Source organism: Carassius auratus, unplaced genomic scaffold (genome assembly GCF_003368295.1).
Source record: "Carassius auratus strain Wakin unplaced genomic scaffold, ASM336829v1 scaf_tig00215412, whole genome shotgun sequence".
Lineage (NCBI taxonomy): Eukaryota > Metazoa > Chordata > Actinopteri > Cypriniformes > Cyprinidae > Carassius > Carassius auratus.
The window spans coordinates 220106-230693 of record NW_020528077.1 but is presented as its reverse complement, the minus strand read 5'-3'; the positions used below and the strand labels follow the sequence as shown (position 1 = coordinate 230693).

The following is a 10588-nucleotide window of genomic DNA, read 5'->3' as shown; positions in this document are numbered from 1 at the left end:
ATAGCTAAGTTAACAACACAGAGATATTTGAAGCAGTTTTACTCACCGCCTGCGGTTCCAACACACGATCGTGAACCTTTTTCGTTGGGACTGCATTATCCTTAAGAAATAAACGATATGCAAATCCATCGTCAAACTGGGCCTTGTTTGTAAAACAAGCATCTTCGAAATGCAGGGAACAAACACAAACACTTGCACAACTCCGTTGATGCTCTGTAAAAATAAACTCCATCCACTGGTCCCTTAATGCTGTTTCTCTTTTGGTAATCTGTGCAGGGTTGTTTTGCCCTGGCAACCAAAAACACACTTCTTTTGTGACATTTGGCGACGCCCTCGCTCTGATCAGTGAAGTCTGTTGTGCTCTCAGTGCTCTGCTATACGGGAGCGCGCGCTCTTCCGGCAGAAGTGCCTCAGGACACATATAAGGAAATTCTGCTCCATCTAACGTCACACAGAGCCATACTCGAAAAAAACTTTCCCAAACTTGTGACAAACCGGAAGGAGTATTTTGAAACTTTGTCCATGTTTAGCATGGGAATCCAACTCTTTAACAGTGTAAAAAACTCAGTATGCATGAAATAGCATTTCACCCCCCCCCCCCCCTTTAAAAAATAAATTAAAATAAAACCTTTGCAGAAAATATATCATCACAATCTTTGAAAAATGTCCATTATACATTGGAAAAGCATTTCTCAAGTGCTTTAAATGGCAACTTTGCCTGTGTCACAGCACACATATCCAACAGCCTATGCCTTTTATAGTCTCTAAATGTTATTCTAGAAAGTTCACATGCAACTGATTTATGTGTGACCAAGTTAGAATTGATGTGGAAACCTTCTCAGAAGAAACCAGTTTTATCAGAAATAATGTAACGGTGTTACTTCTAGGTTTTAAAAGCATGCAGGAAACTGCTAAAAGAGAGAAGTGAAACTACCAGTAATGCAATCGTGTGCAGGAATGAGGTCAGTAAGCTGGACCATACATGGGTTGAGCTAGTTTGGCTTACACGAAAGAAGACTTTTCACACAAATGTGACACAACACTTCTCCATTACGTACTGGAATATAGTGCAACTCGAGCAGATTTGAAACACTCAGTTGGTCAGTTCAGAGGAAGTCAACAAAAATAGGAAGAGCTGATAGTATTCAAAGAAAAAGCTGAGTTCATACAATGAAGAGAAAGACTGTGAGAAAGAGAGAATGTCTGATAATAATCATCTGTGTCTGCTGGGACTGATCTTTCTCTCTTCACTTCTCACAGGTAAAGAAATCTGTTTTCTCTTCAAGACGCTCAGTGGAATCAGACTGAGAACGATGATCAGTTTATTCTTGTGTTTTATACAGAACACACTGGATTATTCCTAACATAGTGTTTGAGATTCAAACAGCTCTCTGATGAAGAACAATAGTTTAATCTGGAGTGTGTTGTTCAGGAAAATATGTTTTGAATATTCAGATTTTTATGTTGGTGTGTTGTGTGTTTTTATTTATTAATATATAACATACTGATCAATCACATGTTCTTGTGTTTCAGGTGTCAGTGGAGTGGATGATGTTCATGTGTTCATCAGTTCTGGTGAAGATGTCCATCTGCCCTGTAATAATGCTCTTCAGGACTGTAAATCAACTACATGGATCTATAATAACAGATTCAGACATTCAGAAGCAGTTGAACTGATTAATTTAGGGGAAAAGAATAAAGACATAGAGAGACATGAGAGACTGAGTCTGGGGTCTGACTGCTCTCTGAACATCAGGAACATCTCAACAGAAGATTATGGATCTTACATCTGTCAACAATGGACTGGTGAGGGTGGAGAACAACTAAGACCTGATGCTGGTGTTTATCTGCATGTTCTTCATGGTAATTTTATGATGATGTGGTCAATTTAAAAAAGGGTAGATTCTTGATTTATTGTCTCCTGATGATTGAAGAGTGTGTGATGTGTGTGTTATTCTGTGTTTCAGTCTCATCCTCACACACTGAGATCAGTGCAGGTCTCTCTGTGACTCTCTTCTGTCAGCTGAATTCATATCCTCGAGTCTCTTGTGATGATTGGATCCGTTCTGAGAGAATTGATCTGTTCTGGGTGAATCAGGCTGGTGTTAAATCAGACTCCAGATATCAGATATCATCCTCATCAGATCACTGTATCATCTCTCTGAATAAAACACTCCTGAATGAAGATCACAACAGAGAGTGGAGATGTGAAGTTACTCAGAGAGATCAAGTCAAGACCTCAGTCACATACACTGTCAAGAGTTCAGGTGAGAAAACATCTCATCAATCAGTTTTAGAGTCTCATAATGTCAGTATCATTAAGGACTGTTAGTGTCACTGAAGCAGAACAAACCGAGAAACAAAAGCTTCTTTCAGTCTGACAGAAGAAACTCAAAGCTCTGCTGCAAACTAATGAACTGCAGTCGAGTTTAACAGTCCAGAACCTGCTGCTGGGAATAATAAAGAAATTGAGACTTTTCAAAAGTTGTGTACTTCTGGCACAATCGTCAGTGAGTGACATCACCTCCCAATACAAACACACCCCTGGTTTAGTCCCACCCCTGTCACTGATTGACAGGTATCCGTGTCAGGCATCAGAAATTAAAATGCAAAATGAATTGTGATTCCATTTGTTTGGCAGGTTACATGTGTGACGCAGAGAGAGTGAAAAAGCAGATGTGGTAATTAATAGTGCTATTGATACTGCTCCAAGTGTGTGTTCACGGTGTGTGTGTGTGTGTGTTAACTTCTGTGTGTGTGCACTTTGTGTGGGTTAAATGCAGAGCACGAATTCTGAGTATGGGTGACCATAATTGGCTGTATGTCCCATCACTTTCACTTTAAATATGACAGGCTCACTCATAAGACCAGGGTTCATTCAGTTGCAAATTAACTTTGTGTCACACCCATGGACTCTTTATGTGTGTTTTTGCCCCTGTGACCCAGTTTCTGTCTTCCGAGTCTGGTTTGATTAGTTCCTGGGTGTGTCTAGTTTTTCCTCCTCATGTGTTCCATGTCCCTGTTTAGTTATTTATTGCACCTGTTTTTCCCCAGTTATCCTGTCTTTATAAGCCTTGTCCTTTTAGTTAATTTTTGTCGGGTCTACAAACCACATTTGTGTGTTTTCCTCAGAGTTCCATGTAGGATATACTCTGTGTTGGATTAATAAAGTCTTCTTTCACTTACCCTTGCTCTTTCCGGGCAGCGTACTGTGACAGAAGACCTGACCTAAAAATGTTAAACTGTGCGTCTTCCCTCCATTTATTTTCAGATTTTCCTCAGTCCTTTTTTTTCCGTAGTGTTGTGTCCATGGATCCCCTCCTTCACCCCGAATTCCTCCTCCTCCTGCTGGAGCAGAAAGGACATTCTCTCGAGGACCATAGGAGACAGTTCCTACTGCTAGCTAATGTCACCAGCTACTCAGACGATGCACTCTGCACTTTTTATAACGCCAGCCTAACCACAGAGTTCAGAGCGTTGTCGTCTGAAGATGGTCCTTGGGAGGAATTTGCTGACTTTGTGGAGTGGACTCGCCACTTAACATCTGCCCTGTGGAGGATCTCGCCGGATTCACTCCCATCCCAGAGCCCAGCCCACAATCTCCCCACAGTACGAAGCATAAACCCGAGCCCACCAATGATGGAGAGCCAGAGTGCAACCCGTCAGACCAGGTGTGAGAACCGGCGGCACTGCCCATAATGAGAGAGCAAGCCATGGACTGTGTGAGTGCGGAGTGGAGCTCCGCCCCCTGAATCGCGGCTTAGAGAAAGCAGAATATGGAATGCAAAAAGGACCGAAATGAGGAGGTGGATTTTTTTGGTGTGGGAATCTGAACTGGAGGATGAACTGCACCCTTTGCTCTCTATAATGTCTCCACTGGACCAGCCCTCCTTCGTCTTTGGTTTCCTTGTCCAGCTGTAGGGGGGCTTCCTATTCTCCAGTGCCTGCTCCCCAGTTAAGCCCAGGAGGGGCACAAGTTCCCAAGTTAAGGCAAGGAAGGGCTCCAGTTCCCTAGTTAGGAAGCACTCCAGTGTTGGCTTCAGCCCCAGAGCTTGCTCCAGTGCCTGTTCCTATAAAGAATCCTCCAAAATGCCTGCCATCCCACCTGCTCCTGCCTTCTCCACCTCTGTCGTCTTGCAGCCCCTCTGCTCACCCTCAGCCCACCATCTTTGCAGTGCGAGCTCTTTGGGACTACCATCTACCAGCACCGCCGTAATCTGGGTCTCCTTCACCTCCGCATTCAGCCCTCCTTCGTCCTTGGTTTCCTCGTCCAGCCCTGAGGGGGCTTCCTATTCTCCAGTTCCTGTTCCCCAGTTAAGCCCAGGATGGGCTCCAGTTCCCGAGTTAAGCCCAGGATGGGCTCCAGTTCCCGAGTTAAGCCCAGGATGGGCTCCAGTTCCCGAGTTAAGCCCAGAAAGCACTCCAGTGACGGCTCCAGGCCCAGAGCTTGCTCCAGTGCCCGTTCCTATAAAGAATCCTCCAAAATGCTTGCCCTCCCACCTGCTCCTGCCTCCTCCACCACTGTCGTCTGTCAGCCCCTCTGCTATGGAGTTAGAAATGTGTCTTTATTACATGCGAGAAAATAAAAGATCTGAGAGAAAAAAAAAAGTTTGAGAGAAAAAGTTATCACACTGATAGCAAAAAACATTTCATGAGAGAAAAAAGAATATTTGAGAGAAAAAGTTTTCATGCCAATAGCAAAAAATAATAATATTTGAGACTAAAAAAAGTTTTGAGAGAAAGTATTTTCTCATAGAACATAAAAAAATATACATTTGAAATTTTTAAAATTATTTCTGAGAAAAAAATCTCTCTCAAAAAACTCTCAAATATATATTTTTTGCTATCAGTGTGAAAATATTTTCTCAAAAAAAAAAGTGTTTCTCTCGAAACACTTTTCTTTGCTCTTGATGCAATTTCTTGCTCTCGTGTCAGGATTTTGCTTTCACTGTGAGAATTGTGTCATGGGCGGGGCCACGTTCCTATTGGCCAGTCGGTGAGCATCGTCTTGTCTTGGGAGTCGAACTGATTCATAACACCATTGTTCGGTTCACCTGCATAGATGCCGCCTCTGCCTTATGGATAGTTAAGTTGAGCACAGACACTCCAATGTTTGGGTAAGATGATGACACACAGCTGGCTGAGCAAGTTCAGTATCACTGAAGATTAAACATAAAAAAATAGCACTCATATTAATGAATGTGTATTATATTATTTTCTTGCTAATTGCTAGTAAAGCTAACCAGCCATCATGCTAGGTAAACTTGCAAACTCACCTGGTTTATACTATGTTTAAATCAAATGCCAAATTAATGTTTTGATTTATATAGTTTCACGCCTTATTTAGTGAGTAGTGAGCAGTGATTGATATACCGTTTGAAAGTGTCCCACCTAGTTTTGTTTAAAATAGTCTTTGTATGGTTGTTGCACATGTTTAGCTACACTGCATGTATAGCTCGCAAACTAAGCTACACGGGGCTTATTCTAAATATTTTTTACCATCTAGCCGAGGTCTAGAGCTGACAAGGTAAATTGCAGGTCTAGGACTAACTCTTACATTAGCAACCCACAAATATGTTTGTGCCTGTACTGTCATGGTAATTATTTTTTCTTTTAAATCTTTCAAACGGTATGTCAATCACTGTCTAACGTTAGCTAGTTGTAGGGTTGCCACCTTCCATGCATACTAACGTTAGTTGAAAGTTGTACGGGAGGTTGTATGAACAAGCAGTTACTCTTCAGGTGCTTTGAGGCTAGCAAGTGCAAAGGTAGAAACTAGCTCACTACTCACTAAATAAGGCGTGAAATCTAAATCAAAACATTAATTTGGCATTTGATTTAAACATAGTATAAACAGGTGAGTTTGCAAGTTTACCTAGCATGATGGCTGGTTAGCTTTACTAGCGATTAGCAAGCAAATAATATAATACACGTTCATTCATGGATATGAGTGCTATTTTTTAATGTTTAATCTTCAGTGATACTGAACTTGCTCAGCCAGCTGTGTGTCATCATCTTACCCAAACATTGGAGTGTCCGTGCTCACTGCTCAACTTAACTAGCCATAAGGCAGAGGCGGCATCTATGCAGGTGAACCGAACAATGGTGTAATGATTCAGTTCGACTCCCAAGACAAGACGATGCTCACCCGACTGGCCAATAGGAACGTGGCCCCGCCCATGACACTATTCTCACAGTGAAAGCAAAATCCTGACACGAGAGCAAGAAATTGCATCAAGAGCAAAGAAAAGCGTTTCGAGAGAAACACTTTTTTTTTTTAGAGAAAATATTTTCACACTGATAGCAAAACATATATATTTGAGAGTTTTTTTCAAAGTATTTTGAGAGAGATTTTTTTTCTCAGAAATAATTTTAAAAATTTCAAATGTATATTTTTTATGTTCTATGACAAAATACTTTATCTCAAAACTTTTTTTAGTCTCGAATATTATTATTTTTGCTATTGGCATGAAAACTTTTTCTCTCAAATATTCTTTTTTCTCTCATGAAATGTTTTTTTGCTATCAGTGTGATAACTTTTTCTCTCAAACTTTTTTTTTTCTCTCAGATCTTTTATTTTCTCGCATGTAATAAAGAACCAAAACTCACTCCATACTCTGCTAGCCCATCATTTTAGCAGTGCAATACATTATTTTTTCACTTATCCTCGGCTCTGTGTTCCTTCCAGGCAGTGTATTGTGACACTTTGCTTGGCAGTCACTGTGCATTCACAAAAGTGAAAACCCAAACGATTATGGAAGATTTGAAATTGGGTTTGGATTTTGTCACAATTAATGCGTCCACATGTGAAAAACGTAATTGAAAATATAATTTGCAATTCCTTTTGAAAATATGGAATATCCTTACTAATAAACATACTAAAACATACTACTTCTGTAGAATAAATATTTGTAGAGTTTTGGATGATTAAATCCTTTTTGGAAAATACGGTATAGAAAACTATTTCACAGAGACTTTGAAAACCACGTTTTTACAGTTTGATGAATCTGAATCATTCATCTTTCACAGCTCATGCTGATTCAGCAACAACAGGGATTACTACACAAGGTAAAGTCAAATTAACTTTCACTTTAATTTTACTGGATTGTCTCATGTCCAGTTTAACTAATGTATGCAATCACTTAACATAAAATAATAGTTTCACTGAAATAAAGTGAAAATGAAAATGAAGTGCTATATTATATATTTTGAAAGTTAAGTAAATGATCAGTTATTTTAGACTTTTTGAAGAGTTTCTGTTGAAGTTTTTGTGGTTATAACTGAACTGAAGAGTAGAGCTTGTGGTTTGGTTGTAGATGATGACTGTGGTGTCTGTTGCTTCATGCAGTGAATAGAGATGTCTTAATATCAGTGCAGTGTTTTATTTGTTCACTGTTTGCTGTATATTTCAGCTATAGTCAGTATTATTAGTTGGTTTGGGGATTGCTGCTCTTAACTCAGTCTGTGTAAGTCCTCTATTCTAGAATGTGGAAAATAAGTGTTGATGTTTAATGGCTATTTCCAAACAAACACACAGTATGTCAGTGTGAACTCACATGTTTTAGTATCAAAGAAATCATTTATCATTTATTTGTAGCAGTTGTGTGTCTATATTTGGTTAAACACAGTAATGCTGATTGTGTCTCTCTGTATCGTCTCTCTCTCAGTGATTATGATTGTTGTCGGTGCTTCATTCGTTCTTCTCCTTCTTGCTCTGATTCTTTGGCTGATGATTCGTAAAAAAAGATCTGGGGTCTCATGTATCAACCTTGCGTACGCACAAAAACTTTGCGTACGCCAGCTTTCACGCTCACGGTCGGATGTACTAACAGTGAAATTAACGCAAGAATGTGCGTTCCTCCAAGCCAATTTCATGTCTGGCGTACGTTCATTTCTCATTGTTTTTGTCCGTTGGCGACTCTTACAGGCAATAAAGTGAAGTTGCAAACATTACACAACAAATTGTTCTACAAGTCTCGCACCACCACCTGTGGGAAGCATTGCAATTAATTTGCAATTTATAAAATAATTGACATATATTGTCACACGAGCCTTTTTATAATTATATAAATTATGCAATTAAATAAGAACATATAAAAGCATAACGGTTGAAACAACCCTTAGTCTATGGCAATGGCAGCGTTGGCCTTATTAGAGGACATTGCTAATGGCAGAATCAGAAGAGAACGAGTTTTTAGGGACCACAATGATTTTCTGGCCCAGGATGATGACTGGCTTATCAGCCGTTTCAGATTTCCAAGGGCTGTCCTCTTGGAGCTCTGTGCTGAGTTGGGTCCGAATCTAGAGAGAGAGACAATGAGGAGCCACGCAATACCCGTTCCCTTGCAGGTGCTGACAACACTTGGTTTCCTGGCAACTGGTTCTTTCCAAAGGGAACTGGCAGACCGCTCAGGAATAAGCCAGTCGTCTTTGAGCCGGGCAATGCCAGTGGTATGGGACGGGATCATCCGCATGTCTGCCAGGTATATCAGGTTCCCATATGATGCATTTGACCAGCCAAACATTAAAATGCAATTTGCAGCGATAGCCGGTTTTCCTAATGTTATCGGAGCGATCGACTGCACACACATTGCTATAAAGGCGCCATCTGAAGAAGAATTTGCATATGTGAATCGGAAACATTTCCATTCAATAAATGTGCAGATAATATGTGATGCACAAATGCGCCTAACAAATATTGTGGCAAGGTGGCCTGGGTCAACCCATGATTCATACATCCTTACAAACAGCATGGTTGGGATGAGGCTCCAAGCTGGCAGGGTGCGTGATGGGTGGCTTCTTGGTAAGTGCCTTTAAAGTTATGATCCTATCTAATTGTAATTTTTTTTTTTTTTGCATATAATTATTAATTAACCCTTCAGGAGACCGCGGTTATCCACTAAAGACGTGGCTTTTAACCCCCCTCACCAACCCACAAACTGACCGAGAGCGCAGATACAATAATGCCCATTCTCGCACTCGTTCAGTTGTAGAGCGGGCGATTGGGCAGCTGAAATGTCGGTGGCGCTGCCTTGACAGGACTGGGGGGATGTTGTTATACCGCCCTGACAAGGTGTGCCGCATTGTGCTGGCCTGTGGTGTGCTGCACAATGTCGCGCATAGGCATGGCATACCACTTGGTGAGGTGGCAGCACCGCCAGATGACCCCGACCCAGGACCAATTTATGTGCAGCCCAACCAACAAGCCGTTCATGCCCGCCAACATGTGATTGCGACAATATAAATGGTAATCAGAGACAAAAGTTCACTTTTTGACCAATTCCTTTAATGAGTGGCTTATGTCTGTGAGTGCGTCAGTGATATTTTTCAGGTGACTGTTAATTTCCCCGATGGCCATAATGATTTGCTGTTGTGACTCCAAAACAGCATGTGTCAAGACGCGACCAGACGGACGGGCGTCAGCACTGGGGAGAGCACTGGAAACGCTGGGCACAGTGGGCGCTGGCTGCTCAGGAGGGGCGGACTCCGAGTGCCCCTCCTGGGAAGTGGATGTTTCGGCTGTTGCGCCATATGGGTCTAAATAAAAAGGCAAATGTTAACTGTAATTTAAGTACGTTCCATTTTTAAGGGGCACACACATTTGCAATAAATGAAATGGATCCGTAAAATCTCTGGTGTATACTTTTGGTTCGCTACACCGAATGCATTTGACAATGAAATATAGGTATGCTATATGTACCAAAGTAAAAACAAACGAGAAATTGGTTACCTTCGTCGCAATCCTGTAAATCGGAGTCTCCCACAGCAGAAGATACTACTCCAGAGAGTAAAGTGTCACCCATAATTGAGGCAACTCTCTGCTCAAAGGGTGTAAGTTCATCGACCCCTTTACCACTGCCTGTCCTGCCCACACTTTGTCGGTGCGCAGCAGTTCTCCGTTTAACGTCCACCTTTATATCAGACCATTTCTTTTTAAGCTCATTTACAGTGCGACTTTCAGATCCCACTGCATTGACGGCTTCAGCCAAACTCTCCCACTCATATTTTTTCCTTTTGTTATTAATTCCAGAGGACAACGTTCCAAATAAAATATGTTTTCTAGTCTCTACCTCCGATAGTAGCACCTCCAATTCACTTTCAGTAAAGTTTCGTTTCTTGCCGCTTGCCTTAGCCATTTTCTTACTGCTATCTTTTGCCAAAGTGGACTCATTACCATATTTAAATTGATTTAATTAGGGGAGGAGACTGGGTGGGGCGTTGTGCTCGTGCATGTGCGCTCAATTTTACGTTAATTGGGATGTACAAAGAGAATATGCGTAGAATCCTTCGTACGCAGAGATTCATACATCTGTTTTTTTTTGTGCGTACGCACATTTACAGCTTTGTCCGTACGCAATGTTTTAGTATGAATTCAACGCAAGTCTTTGTACATGAGGCCCCTGGTGAGTTTCTAGAGTTCAGTCCAGAACATCTGAATCAGTATTTAAACAGAGTAAAAAATTATTTTTGTATTCTGAAGCACAAGAGTCTTCTTTCAGAAATCACTTGTCATCTGCATTAGAGACTGTGTTGAGTGTTTGATCATAACTGTTCCCATCTCATTATTTTTCAGCTGTCAGAAGAGCGA

At 41.2% G+C, this 10588-nt stretch overlaps 2 protein-coding genes across 3 annotated transcripts; both read left to right on the top strand.

Annotated features, from left to right (window-relative positions):
* Positions 1-1175: 1175 nt before the first annotated feature.
* On the top strand, positions 1176-2394 carry LOC113094622 (uncharacterized). The gene is made up of 3 exons (XM_026260217.1): positions 1176-1260; positions 1534-1863; positions 1968-2394. Exons 1-3 carry the CDS (start codon positions 1200-1202, stop codon positions 2330-2332), a joined length of 756 nt encoding a protein of 251 aa, XP_026116002.1. The 5' UTR covers positions 1176-1199; the 3' UTR covers positions 2333-2394.
* A 5359-nt stretch (positions 2395-7753) lies between these two features.
* LOC113094620 (putative nuclease HARBI1) lies at positions 7754-10272 on the top strand. 2 transcript variants are annotated; one of them, XM_026260216.1, is made up of 3 exons: positions 7754-8803; positions 8883-9247; positions 9388-10272. In XM_026260216.1, exons 1-2 carry the CDS (start codon positions 8128-8130, stop codon positions 9242-9244), a joined length of 1038 nt encoding a protein of 345 aa, XP_026116001.1. In that variant the 5' UTR covers positions 7754-8127; the 3' UTR covers positions 9245-9247; positions 9388-10272. The 2 variants fall into 2 exon arrangements, with proteins under 2 accessions (XP_026116001.1, XP_026116000.1); XM_026260215.1 differs by having other exon boundaries at positions 8883-10272.
* Positions 10273-10588: the final 316 nt, after the last annotated feature.

Excerpts from the sequence above, each read along its gene's own strand:
- LOC113094622 (XM_026260217.1), top strand. The coding sequence starts at position 1,200 with ATGTCTGATAATAATCATCTGTGTCTGCTGGGACTGATCTTTCTCTCT. Across the intron at positions 1,261-1,533 it reads TCTCTCTTCACTTCTCACAG|GTGTCAGTGGAGTGGATGAT; the intron begins GTAAAGAAATCT and ends CTTGTGTTTCAG. Across the intron at positions 1,864-1,967 it reads TTATCTGCATGTTCTTCATG|TCTCATCCTCACACACTGAG; the intron begins GTAATTTTATGA and ends TCTGTGTTTCAG.
- LOC113094620 (XM_026260216.1), top strand. The coding sequence starts at position 8,128 with ATGGCAATGGCAGCGTTGGCCTTATTAGAGGACATTGCTAATGGCAGA. Across the intron at positions 8,804-8,882 it reads GCGTGATGGGTGGCTTCTTG|GAGACCGCGGTTATCCACTA; the intron begins GTAAGTGCCTTT and ends TTAACCCTTCAG.